This window comes from Chrysochloris asiatica, unplaced genomic scaffold, assembly GCF_000296735.1.
Source record: "Chrysochloris asiatica unplaced genomic scaffold, ChrAsi1.0 scaffold00160, whole genome shotgun sequence".
NCBI classification, from domain to species: Eukaryota; Metazoa; Chordata; class Mammalia; order Afrosoricida; family Chrysochloridae; genus Chrysochloris; species Chrysochloris asiatica.
Genome location: NW_006408678.1, coordinates 2,454,796 through 2,472,887, shown reverse-complemented (window position 1 = coordinate 2,472,887; position 18,092 = coordinate 2,454,796). Strand labels below are relative to the sequence as shown.

Here is an 18,092-nt window from a genome sequence, read left to right as displayed (position 1 = left end):
TGGGTCCATTCCTCCTCCCTTCCAAACCCTTTTGAACTTTGTCCTTGGGTAAACGCTGCCCTTTTGACTTGAGTGGCTGACTATTCTAAGTTGTGCGTACCTCATTAGTATTATTGTTTACCTTATAGACCTGTCTATTGTTTAGTTGAAAATTGACTGAATATTGAAGGTGAGTTCAGTTCCAGACCTGAAGAGTGACATAAGTTTCCACTGTTTCTGTCTGACCAGTAAGCCTGGTCTCTTTTATGATTTAACTTTTATTCCACATTCTTCTCCCAGTCTATCCAGAATCTTCTAATGGATCACCCTCAGGGCAGTTGGTAGAGGTTGTCAGGTATCATCTAGTTCTTCTTGTCTCAGAGTCATGGTCCATTAAGCCATTGGACTAGTTGTTTCCAGGTATCTTCAATTTTCATCACTCTTCTTTCTTCCAGACAGGCAGAGACCAACAGTTGCACCTTAGCTGACTGCTCATGACTTTTTAAGACCTCAACTGCTACTCATAAAAGTAGGGTTATGTTGTCTCAGGGGACACCAACTGACCATGGTGTTCCCTGAGACTAGGGTCTTGAACCTCCAGGCCCAGTGACTCATTCCCTCAAGGTGTTTGGTTATGTCTAAGAAGTTTTCTTATCTTTGCCACCTGCATACTCCACCACATTCATGAATATATTTGAAGCAAAGGTAAATTTTTGTTCTTATTTTTGTGGCTGTTGTGCCATTGAGTCAGTTCTGACCCATAGCGGCACTGTACAAGGTTTCCAAGGCATGGCTGGTGAGCTTGAACCTTGCGGTTCAAACTAACCTTGCAGTCCAGCGCATTAACCCACAGTGCCACACCAGGACTCCCCACAAATATCCATATACAAATACATGTATCTGTTAAGCCTGTATATAGTTATGATTAGACTACCATTCTCTCTCCCCCATCCAATCAATCTACATGTCTGTCCATGCATCTACTCATTCACCACCAGTATTGCAAGACTTTGTTCATAACAGAATTGACCTCTGTTGCCTTTAACTCTTGCATTCCTCCCTGTGTCTTCCCCTGACTCCATCATTTTTTGCCAACATCTCTCTTCTTGTATATTGCCTTCTCCTTTACCCAAGTTAGCATGTGTCTCTGCAGGATAGGCGTCAAACCACAAGGTTGGTTTGAACCACAAGACCAGAGGTTCAAACTCACCAGCCATTCCTCAGAAACCCTACACAGGGTTACTGAGTCTGAACCAACTCGATGGCACTCAACAACTTAACAGCAACAAAATCCTCTAGCCAGTGAATTAGCTCCCTACCCCCAATTGAAGAACTAATCACAATGGCAAAAAAATGGAAACAACCTAAATGCCCAAGAGTGGAAGAGTGAATAAACACACTTTGGTACACACACATAATGGAATACTAAACAGCTTTATAGAATAACAATGAATCTGTGAAACATACAACATGGATGAACCTGGAGGACATTGTGCACCATGAAAACAGTCTCTCACAAAAGGACAAAATATTGTATGAGACCGCTATTGTAAACAGTCAAGTAAAGGTTCTCATGCTAAAAGAAACACATTGCTTTTTATCCAAAAAGAGTCCTGGTGTGGTGCTACAGGATAAGCACTGGAATGCTAACCACAAGGTCAACTGTTCAACCCCACCAGCCACTCCTCAGAAACCTTATACAGGGTTGGTATGAGTCAGAATAGACTAGACAACTCTTAAAAACAAGTTTCTGTAATTGCATGAGTCTTCTACTATATGCCATTAGATCCACCCATTTATGATTGTCTTGTCCATTGCCCAGACCCTATCCTTGCTAGTACTGAGCCTGACACCATCCCATTGGGTCAATAGGTAGAGAACACCAGCTGTTATATATTTTATTCCTTAAACATTGTTTTAGGCAGTAGAGAACAGCAGTTAAAATTGTTAACTCTGGAGTCCTATAATCTAAATAAATAGGTGATGACCTTTCTGCTGTGTGACTTTGGATAAATGACTTAATCTCTTTGTCTCACTTTCCTCAACTATAAAATCACAGTAAATAATCATAGCTATTCCACTAGTTGGCAAATAGAATATTTTCAGAATATGTTGGTTATCACCACTCATTGTTTGTATTATTTTCTCAAGTGTTAGAGGCTTTGGTGGTTCGCTAGAAACATTCTCAACTTCTATGAGGGAGATGGAACTGACTTGATGGCAGAACCAACCTGATGGCACTCAACAACAACAACATGAGGGAGAGCAGAGTTTGATTCCCAAACAATACATCTCTTGCATAACCAACACCCATGTGTCAATTGAGGCTTGAGTGTTGCTATGTTGATTAACAAGTTTATGCAGAACTTCCAGACTAAAACAGACTAGGAAGAGAGGCCTGGTGATCTGCTTCTGAATATTAGTCAGTATAAACCCTATGGATCACAATAGTCCAATCCACAACTGAACATGGGGAAGACATTTTGTTTTCTTCTGTTGTGCGTTGAGACACCATGAGTTGGGGCAACCAGTGGCAGTGAACCAGAGAAACAGCCTCTGGCCTGTGCTGTACAAAGAAGAGGAAGGCTATGTCCTTGTCCTGGGAGAATTCACACTTTAGCATGGGAGACCCACAGAGACAAGATGGACTATGACAGATGTGGCAGGCACAGTGTACAAACACAGGGAGTGTCCCCATGATGGCAGGGAGGCATCGGCAGAGGAAGACTTCTCTGAAAAGGTGATTTCATACCCTGGGCCTTGGAGGATAAGACCACACTGACAGGCTCAGACACTTGCTACTGAAATGTCATGGAAAAGAGAAAGAATGAATCTACAACTCAACCACAGGCATCTGCAAAGAGGTATTTCTTTGCGATAGAGGGCTGTCAACTGTCCTGGGTGAACCTCACCCCCGAGTCAGGGACTCAGGCTTTCTCTCGGAGCCTAGACTTGTGCCTGATGACAGAAGCTCCCCCAATCACTGACTGCCAGCATGTGTGGCCTTCTGCATTTAGGCAGAACAGCCAGGACATTGTCTACAGCCTGGTGGTGTCAAAGTTAACCAAGCTGCTGGTCCAGGAGCAGGCAGGACTAGAGGGGATGGGCAGAGCTGCCGGGAAGCAGGGTCTGTTATAGGAACTCCACAGAGCACCAGTCGTAGGTCGTGGTTCTGTCCCAACCCCTTCAGGATATCCTGTCATTCGCAGGATGCCTAGATACACTGTGCAGTAACCCGTTTCACCAAGACCCCTGGATTTGGCCGTTTTTCCTATCTACAGGCAGGTCTCACATATCTGCTGGCTCAAGACAGAAAAAGGAGGGAAAGGATTTAAATGCAAACATTGCAATGAGAAAGAATTTACTGGGAGTTCACGAAACTACTTTAAAATAGTTCTGACAGGTACCTGGCTCAGTGAAGGAGTAAATAGTTTTACACCATGTTCCAGCACTTAATGATTGTGTCTGTTGGGTTCATAATACAAAATCTCTGCTTCCTGACTGAAACTACAGGACAGGTAAGATAACACTTTTTTATAAATATATGTATATAAATACATACATATTTTTTAATTTGTAAATGTTTATAATGTTTGAAAGCTTTTGTTTGCTTGTGTGGTCACGGGCACTATCTGGACTTCATAAGATAGAACAAAGGGTAATGCACCATTTTTCTGAAGGTGTGCTGATCCAGTTAGTTCTATACTTGTGCTGTGGTTGTTTCATGTCATTGAGTCGGTTCCGACTCATACTGACCCTGTATAGGGTTTCCAAGGAGCAGCTGGTGAGCTTGAACCACCAACATTGCGGTTCAAACCAACCTTGCAGTCCAGCACCACACCAGGATTCTTCTGCTAGAACAGCCTTATCAGGATTTCTAAATTTAATGAAACATCCCTCTTTCCAGAGTAGATTTTGGTATCCTGGGTTTTGTTTGTTTTAATAGCCTTATCACTGTGAATACCTCCCATTCTATATGCCTAACATAGAAAATGACTATGGTTATAAAGTGGTACCCCTGCATGGTGCAAGCAGTTTGCACTCTGCTTTTAACCAGAGTACAGTTATCAGAAAGGACCAGTCCCTGGAGAAGGACATCATGCTAGGTAAAATGGAAGACCAGTGAAAAAGAGGAAGACTCCCCAACAAGATGAATTGGCACAGTGGCAGCAGTAATGCACTCAAGTTTGATAAGGATTTTTACGGCTGGTGCAGGACCGGACACTGTTGTGTTCTGTTGTGCATCAGGTTGCTATGAGTCGGAACCAACTCAACAGCACACCTAACAACAATTAACCTAAGGGTTGTAGGTTTGAACCCACCCAGTGGCACCAATGAAGAAAGCCTGGTGACATGCTTCTGTACGGGGTAGTCTTTACACACAGGGTGGTCGTAACTCAATGGCAATGGATTTGGTTTGGTTTTGTTCTTTTGAGAAAGATGTTCAGGAAGAATTCCAGGGTGGGTGATATCTAGCTTAGGAACATGAGTATCCGAGATATTTATAAAATGCTATTGTTGTTGTTAAGTACCGTGGAGTCGGTTCCCAACTCATAGTGACCCTGTACAGTGTTTCCAAGGCTGTAAATCTTTATGGGAGCAGAACACCTCATCTTTCTCCCGCAGAACCGCTGGTAGTTTTGAACTGCCGACCTTCAGGTTAGCAGCCTGATTCGTAACCACTACGCTACCAGAGCTCCTTTATAAAATGTACTGGGCGTTTATCCCTTCTACCTTCCACCAGTTGACTTAGTAGAACTCACAGGCTGTCTTATCAGGACTCGCAGGCAGGCTCCCACGAAATGTCATCACAAAGCAGGACTGAGCAAGCCTCAGTTCTGTAGGGAGACCAACCTGAATGAGGGATGAGAGCTACTCCAGCGTGGTTTCTTTAAATGCATTCCCCAAGATAGGATTTCTGCTCTATTCATAATAGAACTTAAACTTGCTTCTGCAACTACACCATGCAGCAGTTTTTCAACACCACTTTCACTCCAGTTGGCTGTACTCCGATCAGACTTCGCACAAAAACATTGGAAGATGGCAGAACAGTTAAGCTGGGTTTCTGCAGTTAGACAGGAGTGAGTATGAATGGTGACTTTCATTTGGTCATTTAATAGTATTTTCTGAGGACCATCCCTAAGCTCCTTAATTTACTAGCTGTTCAGGCCTGAGCGAGCTGCTCAATCAATGTCTCTAAGCATCAGTGTCTCACATGATGTTGTTAGAGGACAGAGTGGAGCAGCCCCATTGGGTTTCTTAAGCTGTAATCTTTATGGGAGCAAATCACCAAGCCTTTTCTCCCACATGGCCCCTGTTGGGTTCATTCCCCTGTCCTCTCAGTTAGCAGCCAAACACTTAACCGGGGCTCCTTCCTCACCTGAGGATGCTCTGTGGGTGGTGGTGGTAGTTAAGTAAGTCAGTTCTGACTCATAGCAACTGGTGTAGTGTTTTGGAGACTGTAAATACGGGAGCAGAAAGTGTCATCTTTCTCCTGCAGAACAACTAGTAGATTCGAACAGCTGACCTTATGGTTAGCAGCCCAGCTCGTTATCCACTACGCTACCAGGGCTCCTGTTATGAGTGGTAGTCATCAGTACTATCCTCAGAGAGTCCTTGTTTTAATGTGGAAGACAGGCCATGACCATTGTTTAAAACTGAGGTTCCTTTCCAGAGGGAATAAACTTGTAAGTACTGTAGGTGAGGCAGAATGAGTCATTTCATATGAAAATAAACAATTTGAAGGTCAAGGGATTTCTTAAAAGAGTATTAATCTGATCTACTAAGAAAAATAAGGCAGATATTGAACTTGAGTTGGAAGAGGCGAGTCAGTCTCAAAATGGAGGGTCAAGATCCTAAGAAACAAGAACAGCTGTGAAACTATTTATTGGTGGTCTGAGCTTTGAAACTACAGATGATAGTTTAAGAGAACATTTCGAAAAGTGAGGCATACTCACAGACTGTGTGGTGATTGGTGATGAGAGATCCCCAGACAAAATGTTCCAGGGGCTTTGGTTTTGTGATTTACTCTTGTGTCAAAGAGGTGTATGCAGCAATGTGTGCCTGACCACACAAGGTTGACGGGCATGTAGTGGAACCAAAGAGAGCAGTTTCTAGAAAGAATTCTGGAAAGCCTGGCGCCCACCTAACAATGAAGAAAAATTCTGTTGGTGCATTAAAGAAGACACAGAAGAATATAACTTGCGAGGCTATTTTGAAAAGTATGGCAAGACTGAAACCATAGAAGTCATTGGACACTGGCAGAGTGGAGAAAAAGAGGATTTGCTTTTGTAACTTTTGATGATCATGATGTGGTTGTTAAGTGCCGTAGATTTCTTTTAAGAAATCCCTTGACCTTCAAATTCTGACCTATAGCAACCCTGTATAGGGTTTCCAAGGAGCAGCTGGTGAGTTGAACCGCTGACTTTCCAATTCAAATGGCTTTGCAGTCTGACACATTAACCCAGATACAGTTGATAAAATTGTTGTTCAGCAATACTACACTACTGATGGGCACAATTGTGAAGTGAAAAAAGCCCCTTCTGCTCAAAAGATGCAGTCTGCTGGATCACAAAGCGGTCATGGAGGTGGATCTGGCAACTTCATGGGTCATGGAGGAAACTTTGGCCACGGTGGAAACTTTGGTGGAACAGGAGACTATGGTGGTGGAGGTGGTGGCAGCAGAGGTAGTTGCGGTGGAGATGATGGTACATAGAATGGATTTGGAGGTGATGGTGGCAACTATGGACATGGTCCTGGTTATAGTAGTAGAGGGGGCTATGGAGGTGGTGGACCAGGATATGGACACCAAAGTGGTGGAGGATATGACGGTTACAATAAAGGAGGAAATTTTGGTGGTGGTAACTATGGCGATCCCCCATAAAGATGGACTGGCAAAGTGGCAGCATCAATGGGCTCAAGTGTGGCATTGGTCCAGGACTGGGCAGTGTTTCATTCTGCTGTGCATAAGGTCGCTATGAGTTGGTACTGACTCGATGGCACCTAACAACAACAACAACTATGGTAGTGGTGGGACCTATAATGATTTGGAAATTATGATGGACAATAGCAATCAAATTATGGCCCCATGAAAGGGGGCAGTTTTGGTGGAAGAAACTCGGGCACTTCTTATGGTGGTGGTTATGGATCTGGTGATGGAAGTGCTGGCTATGGTAGCAGAAGGTTCTAAAAATTCAGGAGCACAGGAGAGTTGTCAGGAAAGTTGCAGGTTACTGCAGCATCATCCCAAATGCGTTGTTGTTGTTGTTGTTGTTGTTGTTGTTAAGGGCCGTTGAGTCGATTCCAACCCATAGTGACCCTGTATAGGGTTTCCAAGGAGCAGCTGGTGAGCTTGAACCACCGACCTTGCAGTTCAGACAACTTTGCAGTCTGACACATTATTAGCCCACAGCACCACATCAGGACTCCCTCAAATGCATTAGAGGAACTGTAAAATCTGCCACTGAAGGAACAATGATCCACAGCCAGAAAAGCTACTGCAGCTTCAACAGGATGCCCTTTGTGTTCAGGACTGTCAGAGCCACAGTTTGCAAAAAGTGTAGCTATTGATTAATACAATGTAGTGTCAATTCGGTATACATTCCTGAGGTCTTTTATCTCTTGTAGCTTTGTTGTTTTCTTTTTCTTTGCATTACATCAGATTTATTGCCCTGTAAACTCTGGTAGTGGTCCCAGGAATGAAAAATAAGAAATTTTTAACTTTAGAAAAAGAAAGATAAAGCACACTAATGTCACTGCATGTAAGAGGGGGCATCAAAAAGCCCCCTTACCTTTTAATTTCCAGTTTTCCATAAACTTTTTGAAGCCCCCTCATATTTATCTAGTGGAAACCTGCAATGTTAAGAAAAGTTGACTTTAAAAGAATGAATATGTTGTGGTGTCACCATGGAAGTTAAAAGGGGTTCATTCAAATTGCATTTGTGGTTGTTTTTAAGTGTCTTCAAGTTGGTTCCAATGCATAGTGACCCTGTAGATGGTTTCCAAGGAGAGATGGGTGGGCTTGAACTGCCAACTTTGTGGTTAGGAGTCCAGTGCTTATCCTACAGCACCACACAGACTCCAGGTTGTATTTAAGGGTGACTTTATTATTATTCCACGAAGAAAAATTATTATTAAATAATATTGTTATTCCATAAAGACCAGTGTTCATCATGATCATCTTGGCTTTGTTCACCATGGTTTTGCTTTTCTACAGGTTACTGTTGTGGAGTGACCCTGGTGTGATACTGTAAGATAAACACTGAACTGTTAACCACAAGGTTAGCAGTTCATATCCATCAGCTGCTTTTGGAAACCCTATACAGGGTCACTCTGAGTTGGAAGCAACTCAGTACACAACAACATAGGCTATTGGGATACATGGCAGAGAAAAGTGCTAATCAAGGAATAAGGAGAACATTAACTTAGAGTATGACCTTGGGCAAGTCACTGACTCCTCCTTGCCTCAATTTTCTTCCCCCTAAAATGAGGATAATGCTACCTGCCTTGCTTATCTTTAGAGTTGTTGTTAAGTGCCATTGAGTCAGTTCCAACTCATAGTGACCCTGTATAGGGTTTCCAAGGAGTGACTGTTGAGTTTAAACCACCAACCTTGTGATTCAAACCAACCCAAACACAGTGAGATTGAACCATTTTGATCCATAGGGTTTTCATTGGCTGATTTGGGGGAAGTAGATTTCCCGGTCTTTCTTCCTAGTCCTTCTTAGTCTAGAAGTTCTTCTGAAAACTGTTCAGTATCAACATACAAGTAATAACATACAAGCCTTCACTGACAGATGTGCACTGGCCAGAATCAAACTGGGGTCCTCCACATGGAAGATGAGATTCTACCACTGAACCACCACTGTCCCTAGAGTTGCCATGTTGTTGTTGTTGTTTTTAAGTGCTATTGAATCAGTTCCAACTCATAGTGACCCTGTATAGGGTTTCCGAGAAGTGACTGGTGAATTTGAACTACTGACCTTGTGATTCAAATGACCTTACGGTCCAGTACTTATCCTACAGCACCACACCAGGACTCCAGAGTTGTCATATGACCCAGCAATTCCACGCGTAGGTATATGCCCAACAGCAATGAAAATATATGAGGAGGCTTCAAAAAGTTTATTGAAAGATGGAATAAAAAATAGTGGAATTTTCCTACAAACTTTTGGAAGCTTCCTTGTATGTCTACACAAAAATTTGTACATAAATGTTCCTAGCAGTAGTATGAATAATAGAAAAATGTAAACAACGCAAATGCTCATGAACAGATGAATGGATCAACACAACATAGCATATCTGTACAGTAGAATATTATTTGGCAGTAGAAAGGAATAAAATACTGATGCATGCTACAACATGAATGAACATGAATGGCATCATGCTAAGTGAAAGAAAACAGTCATAAAAGGTCAGGCATTATATGATTCCATCTATATGAAATGCACATATGTGTAGTGACCATAAAGCGGAGAGGGAGACATAGGGAAGAACTGCTAGTGGGTACAGGGCTTCTCTTTATGGTGATAAAATATTCTGGAGTTAGATGGTGGTGATGGTTACATAGCTCTCTGACTATACTAAAAAATTTTGCACCTTAAAAGGATCCATTTCATGATCCACAAGTTATCACTCAGTAAAATTGTTCTTTTTAAGGGTAAAAAGAGGTTGTTTGTTGTTGTTGGTAAGTGTCATCAAGTCAATTCCGACCCATAGCGATCCTGTATAGGGTTTCCAAGGAGCAGCTGGTGAGCTTGAACTGCTGACTTTGCAGTTCAAACGGCTTTGCAGTCTGGCGCATTAACCCACAGTGCCACACAGTAATGCCTTTGAAATGTGCATAACCATAAATTGTTCTCTAAATGCAAAGTTATCTTCTCTGCAGAGCACATTACGTATTTCACTGAACTCAGAAGTAGTTATGATAGCCTGCATCACACCTGTGCCAGGCTGCGGGTGTAGGGTAAGCTGGGATACTTTAGAGTAACAATGAAATGTGAAATGCAGTTTTTAAATAGGAGAAAAGACTTTTAAAAAAAAAAAAAAAAGTGCTCCATTGCGCCAAACCTAAAAGCAGTAGAAATTGAGGAAAGGAAGAGACATGAGTGTGGTTTTGTGGAAGGGGTAAAGTTAAACAGGGTCTTAGACAACATGTGTCTGAGTAGTAAAGAGGAAGGAAGAGAACTTTTGTTTCAGGAGAGGCAACAAAAACCCACAAAGGTGGGGATGAAGCAGTCTTACAGGAGCTTGCATTTGTGACCTATGTATGATATTCCAGATGCTGTGCCAGGCAAAATGCATGTGTGACATCAGTTAAAGCCCTTAATAAACTTCAGGGGAAAGGAAAACTCCATTCCAACTCCTGGCAAACCGGTGTGTTACAGAGTAGAAGTGAGTCCCTACCATTTTCTAGGCTGCAAACTTTACGGAAAAAAGAACACCAGGGTTTGAACTGTCAACTTTTCAATTAGCTGACTAATACAAACCATTTGTGCTACCCAGGGACCTTTATGACCTGGAAGATACGTATTAATATTCCCCCATTATGGATGATGTCAAATGGAATCCATTCAAAATCATAAAGTAAGCAAGTTTGGAAACAGCAGGATGCAGAGCTTACTCGAAATTTACAAGTCTTTTGACCTCTAATTTCAGTCTCATTTCATCTCAATCTTGATGAAGAAAGGAAGAAAACTTGAGAAAGGGGAGGAAATCTATTTGGGGAAGTCAGTCCCAGGATCAGGAGCAAAGCCCCAAAAGCAAGGACTGAAACAGGAGCTGAGCCATTCGTTTTAGTCATTCTGCTGCCTTATGTTGCTAGTTAACTGTTTCTAGTGTTTCTAACTTAAAAAATAGGAAACCAAACCCATTGCCACTGAGTCGATTGTGACTCAGAACAATGCTATAGGACAGAGTCCAACTGCCCCCCACAGGGTTTCCAAGGTATTCATTCTTTACAGAAGCTGACGGCCACTTTCTCCAGAAAACAGCTAGTGGGTTTGAACTACCGACATATTGGTTAGCTGACAAGCACTTAACCACTGTGCCACTAGGGCTCCTGTGTATTTGATGTTGTTGTTAAGTGCCATCGAGTCAGTTCTAACTCATAGCAACCCTGTATATAGTTTCCAAGTACTGGCCAGTGGGTTTGAACCTTGCAGTTAGCAGTTCAGTGCTCATCCTATGGCATAACACCAACGTCCCATAATGCATTCATTCAATTAATAAATTTCTGATCACTACAACCTCCCAACATTGTTTAGTTTACAGCAGTGGACAAAAGAGAAAAATATTCTTACCTTTGTGGAACTACATTCTAGATAGATTAGAACCTACAGATTGCAAACATCCTTGAAGCAGGAATTGTATCCTCCATAGCATTTAGTTCGATGCTGGTCCCAGAGTAGATATTCCTGTGGAAATCAATGATGAAGGAATAACCTTGAGACTAATTGATTTATGAGCTGTTAACCTTGGTGTGGTACGTCAGATAAGCACTGGACTGCAGTTCAATCCCACCAGCCACTCCTTGGAAATGCTGTACACAACAACGGCCTTGAATAAAGATCCCTAGATGACGTAAAATGGTTTGCACTAAGCTGGTCACCAGAACTCACCCAGCAGCACCTCATAAGTATAAGGTCTAAGGATTTGCTTCAGTAAGGATTGTTGTTGTTGTTGTTAAGTACCGTGGAGTCGGTTCCGACTCATAGTGACCCCGCAAAGGGTTTCCGAGGCTGTAAATCTTTACGGAAGCAGAAAGCCTCATCTTTCTGCCGCGGAACAGCTGGTAGTTTTGAACTGCCAACCTTGAAGTTAGAAGCCCGATTCGTAACCACTACGCTACGGTAAAGATCAAGAAACTCTTACAGGGCACTTCTATTCTGTAATACACGGAGTTGCCGTGAGTCAGAATCAACTCGATGGTACAAAGCAATATCTTTGAATAACCTGCTTTACTTTCTCATTTCAAAAGTATAGTCTGCAATATATTTCAGTTTCCCATTTGGATAAGTGTATATAATGACATGACTTTACCTTCTTGATTTCCAGACTCTTAATCAGGAATGCTAAGTGTGTAGGCCACTGTGCCCCTTCCCTCATTCATAGCCATGGCAGACATCACTTGTGGATCCCAGCATTCTTTCCAGATGAGATTGAAAGCCACAGAGCAGTCAATATCAATCAACCTCTGTGCCATCCCTGCCATCCAACTGAAATGAAGCCAGTAGAGAAGACTGGCCAACCAAACAGTGTTTGAAGGCTCTGGTAATGGGAACTGAAGTTCTTATGTCTACACAGGCAAAAAGATGCGATAGGAAGTCTCTTCTGACCATTAGAACCGAGTGTCGTTCCTGTTCACTCAACTTTGGAATCGAATGTCCAGATGGTTACACCAAGGTTACCAATGGCTCTGTAGGAGTTCGAGATTGCAGGTATTGGTTATGAGGACATAAGTATGCTTGAGTGCGGGGGAACTCAAGGGATTGTGAATTTTAATGACTACTTATTTCAAAATCTACAAAGCATTTCCATGACTTTTCTAAGACTGCACTGAGCCCAAACTTAGTTAAATCACATTGGATAACCTTGAGTCTAAAATCTATGTTATTATTGATTCATAGTCCAATACACATAAGCATTCTCCCGTCTCCTTATACTTCTTGTTTTGTTGCATTTGGAAAGAGCTTTGGGTCTTATAATCAGGACACAACTAGCTATGGACTCTGATACAAATAACCCCGAGAAAGGGAACAAGAGGACTACAACACGGCTGCCTGTTACATGAGTGTTGCATTCCTGAAGACCTCTGATGATTCAAAACTCTCATAAATCAAGACAAATCTTACAAAAGCAGGCAGGCAGCTCTGCTCACCAGCTAAAGCCTGCAGCCATAAAGCTGCACTGCAGATACAGTTGTTGGTTTTTTATTTTGCTTTGTTTTCTTTCTTCCATTCACAAGTTTTGAAATTAGACAATGCTTGAGTTTCTTTTTATTTCAGAGATGAATTAGTGATTTTTGAATTTTTGCATAAAATGAGACCTTAACACTGTCATATCACATTATTTTTAAAAAACCACATTCACTTAATGTCCCTACATGGTATTCTAAACACAGACCTTATTTCTAATAGAAGCTTCCCAACATTAACTAGCCAAGAGTTTGTAAGCATAGGAGCCAATTGATCAATATAGTTGCCATGAAGGACTTATTTTTGCAATCAGTTTCTAAGAATTTACATCAGAAAGATCTAGGCAGGATTCAAAGTTAAAATTGTAAGGTTACTTTCCTGAGAACTATTTTGTTCTGGTTAATTTTTTTATGCATAGCCAAAGGAGTACTTGGTTATATCCCACTCACCCCCACCACACACACTCACACACAGAGGACAAAACTAAAATCATTACACCCAGATTCTGTGTTTTAGAATTGAAACCTTTGATCTCTCATTCATTTATGCTGAAACTGATCCAATTAGATTCTTTTTTTAGATTCTTTTTTTTTTTTTTTTTTCTACTCTTTATTCACCTTCTGGATTCACAACCATGCCTAAGAATATTTTTTCTCATTATTTTTGTTAGTTAAATAAACTAGTTTAAGAAAGCAAAGTAGAAGGATACTTAATAATAATTAACATTTTTAGCCTCTCTATGTCATTTTACATGCATCACATCCTAGCCTATTTGTTTTTGCATAATCTACACAGGATTTCCTTTTCATAATATTAATTGACTCATGTACATCATTAATAAAATTGGTAAGTGAACAAGCCCAACAATAGTACTCCCTTGTAATGACACAGAGATCATATCAAATTTAATTCTTCAAGGGTTATTGATTTGGAATTAAGCTATAGCTTTTTAGCAATGAGAATCTTTAATATCTATTTCAAGGAATATATTTTAAAATATTTTAATATATATTTCATTGAAATATATATTTCAATGCACCAGACTGCAAAGCCATTTGAACTGCAAGGTTGATGGTTCAAGCTCACCAGTCACTCCTCAGAAACCTTATCCAGGGTCACTATGGGTCGGAACCAATTCAATGGCACTTAACAACAACATAAAAATGTTGGAATTCTAGTGTAGTACTGTAGGATGGACCACAATGTCAGTTTGAACCCCAAGGTTGGTGGTTCTAACTCAGCCTCTCCTGGGAAACCCTCTAAGGGATTGTTATGAGTCAGAAGCTACTCAATGGCACTAAGAACAACAAAAATAGAGAAACTTTACCTAAAGACAATATCTGAAGAAAATACATTTGTGTCCAGAGACAGACATTACAGAAGCATTGCTATCAATGGATGAGTGAGAAAAAATGAAATTACATTGTTACATATAGTAGTAAATGAAGAACTAGGAAGTGGTGGGACTGACACAATTTTGGCTTGGCCAATCTGTTAACTACCACTCGTCTGTCAGTTTCTCATGCTGTTGGTGGTCCAAGTTTGATTCTTGAGGGGACACTTGGCTCTGTCCTTGGACTCTCTCTTTACTTGCCTTTATGAAGAGATGCCTCTACCAGAATTCTCAAGCTTTCAAAGCAAATGTTAACCAGATCTCCAGCTTGGCTGCCCACAAAACACGTGGCTCTGTCATTATCAGCTGCATGTGATAGTCTGGTTTAGGAGTACAAACTTGAAAACAGCACCCACTGTTCTTATAAAATACCCAGTTGAAATAAATTATATTCCTGGAGTATTGTTTCTAGATACCCAAAAGTTTAACCCTAGAGTCAGCCTTCACTGTTGAATATATAGACAGTGACATTTAACCTCCATAGAGCTGGGATTCCAGAACTCTACGTATCTCTGTTGGTACAAGACACTATTTGAAGGAACTTGCTATGTCTCCGACAAGAATATGGTGGCAGATGTAGCTTACTCCATCCCCCCATCACATGCAAACCTCGAAGTCTATATTGCATGTGATCCTTATGCTAATTCCTAATATTAGTGTGTTTTCATTCCACAGACATTGTGCGTCATGTAGCTCATGATCTTTCCCTTCTTGTATTTAGTGACACATTTGAGTCCCACCTCTAGTAACTGTTCATTTATTTTATCTACTAACTTTACCTCTGATATCAGAGTAGATATTCCATCATGCCCCAAGTTTTAATCTGTTTCTTATGATTAAAAATAACTCATGAGTAAGATTTTTTTTCTACTCAAAGCCACTGCCATTGCAATGCTTTTAACTCATAGAGACCCTCTATAGGATTTCTGAGATTACCACTCTTAATGGGAGTGGACAGTCTCATCTTTCTCTCATAACTTCGTGGTTACCACTCCTGATGCTTAGTTAACATTACCACCAGAATATGTCCAAAGTTACATATATATAGTTAATCAGGTAAGCTGCCTTAGAAACTTGGTGGGATGGTGTGGCATGGGAAAGAAGAGTCAGGGAGGCCTGAAAGGGAACACTGTCACTTCCCAGATCCGGAGAGATACAGCATGCCATGTCCCAGGGTCACACATGTTGCCATAGTAGGAGAGAATTAGGTAGGGCACGCAGGGCAGGGCTACCTAGGATGTGCAAACTTCCTGGAGATGGAGAACTTTTCATTATTCTATAGACTCAAAGGGCAGGGAGCTATCCCTAGTTGTGTGTCTGGTTAGGATGGGTTTCTAGTGGCCTAGAAGGGTGAGGTAAGGATGTTCAAAAAGCAGGAGTGAATAGCCTCCAGCTGGGGCTTCAAAATTGTGTCACGATAGCATATTAAGGAAATGGTATTGCATAACTGAAAAGATCGTATAAAAATCTAGGGCAACTCTATCACCTAGAATTAACTGCATTGCTTTAATTGTGGGTTCACTTCTCTTCACCCTCAAGGTATACATTCGAGGTCAGAACCTACTCACTCTCTCTCCCTGGATGCCGGCATATCTGTAGAAAGGATTACCTCCAGCCACAGTGTTGCCCAGGCCACTGGGGTCCAGACTGCATGGGTAAGTGGCAGACACTTGGACTTTGATATTTGCTTCCCTTGGTCCCATTTCACAGAAGATGGAGATGAAGGAATCCTGATCAAAGGAGAATTGGGTATCTTTATCTGGGAAGTTCCATTTCAATCTAGCTGCAGAAAATCTGTGTTGCCCAATCAGCTTTCATAAAGAAATCTGCTTTCATGCAGGTATAGATCTCTTTGCAAGAGAGTTCTTTTACAAGTCGGAGAAAGGGTTAACTAAAAGGATACCTTGTTTGTTTGTTTTTTTTTTAAAGATAGTTGATCAAAGAGAAGAAAAACACTAAGCCATGGTTTTCTTAAAGCAGAAATTGGATTTCAATTACAATCTTTAAGACTGTAGTTGTTATTTTACAGTTGTCTTAGTATCTAGTGCTGCTACCGTAGAAAGACAACAGTGATGGTTTTAACAAACAGGAGTTTATTCTCTCAAAGTTTAGGAGACTAGAAGTCCAGATTCAGGGCACCAGCTACAGCAGAAGCCGTTCTACCTGTGTAGATTCTAGGGGCAGGTCACTGTCATTGGTCCTCCCCTGGGTCGAGGAGTTTTGCAACAAAGGGCCCCTGGGTCCATATGATGCTCTTCTTTCTTGGGGGTAGTTAGAGCTCTCTGATCTCCACTTGCTTGTTTCATCTCTCTTATGCATCCAAAGAGATTAACTCAAGGTACAACCTAATCCTGTAAATTACATCCTGCCTCGTGAACATTGATGTTGTTGGTGTTGTTGAGTACCTTTATCAGTGACCTTGTATAGGGTTTCCAAGGAGCAGCTGGTGGGTTTGAGCCACCAACCTTTTAGTCATTATCTTGTGGCTAGCAGTCCAGTGCTTATTCTACAGTGCCATACCAGTATTCCTCATTAACATAACTGCCATTAATCTTGTCTCATTCAAACATCATAGAGGTTAGGATTTACAATACATAAAAAAATGACATCAGATCACAAAGTGGAGAATAATTACATAGTCCTGAGAATCGAGGCCTAGCCAAGTCTGTACATATTTGCTGGTGGATGGGGTGGTACACAATTTAATCCATAAAAGCAACCAAAATAATAACCAAATCTATGCAAAACTTAAGTCTTAAAATGGTATGTCAAACGATGATGTAGGACTTTAGACACCTCAGTGTGAAGATACTGTGTAACGTTAACTCATAGTCAAATGCACACATGTAAACATTTATTCTGACCAGGCTCCACTATAAGAACAGTTACCAGGAAAGTCTGAGTTAATGATGTATTTACACTTCTAGACTCACACTGAGCATTTGTTAAGTGAAATAGGATTTCTGTCCTAATTGTGGCTAACACTCAAGTAGTGACTGGCTCCCTGATACAGCATGAAAAAATTACATAAAGTCCACCTGATCCTTCTTCCTGCAGGCAAAACCGAGCACATTAACTCATGAGTGTATCCTTTGTCCTCATCTTCTAAGATGTAATGAAAGCATTTCCTTAGGGGGAGAGATGGGTTTTCTTTTTGTTTTGTTTTGTTTTGTTTTCTTTTCTGATTAAGGTAATATAAACAAATTTATATTTTGTTATACATTTATAAAGTTTACAAAGGTATACAGATTAATAAAATATAACTTGTATTTTGTCATATTGTCATGCACAGTTAAAAAAAAAAGATGTTGATGGATTTGAGAACCATTATTCTGCATTGCACAGGCATTTTTCAAGCTTTAAATTTTAGAATCAATCAATCAAAAATACAAAAGTTCAAGGAAATTTTTAACTTGGTCTTCAAAGAATGTATAGTTTCTGTGTTAGGTGGAAGAGAAAAAGCAATGTAACTACAGAAACATTGATTTTTTTGTTCTTCCAACAGTCCATAGAATTTACAATATTCTTCTCCAACACCATAACTCAAATGCCGACTCATAGTGACCCTATGCGCAACAGAATGGAATACTGCCCTGTCCTGTGACAACTTTGCAATCATTATATTTGAGTGCATTACTGCTGCCATTGTACAAATCCAACTTGCTGGAGACTCTTCTTTTTTTTTCTGACCCTCAACTTTATCCAATATGATATCCTTCTCCAGGGACTGGTCCCTTCTGATAATACATCTGATGTAAGATAGATGAAATCTGGATATCCTGGCTTCTAAGGAGCATTCTGGCTGC

The 18,092-nt window shown here is 41.0% G+C and overlaps 1 protein-coding gene across 1 annotated transcript in view; it reads left to right on the top strand.

Annotated features, from left to right (window-relative positions):
- The first annotated feature begins 3,419 nt into the window (after nt 1-3,419).
- STAB2 (stabilin 2) overlaps nt 3,420-18,092 on the top strand; it is a 241,210-nt gene continuing 226,537 nt past the window's right edge. Inside the window, 3 exon segments of the mRNA XM_006871122.1 lie at nt 3,420-3,497; nt 12,283-12,416; nt 15,826-15,941. Of these exon segments, the coding sequence (XP_006871184.1) occupies nt 3,420-3,497; nt 12,283-12,416; nt 15,826-15,941 (328 nt within the window).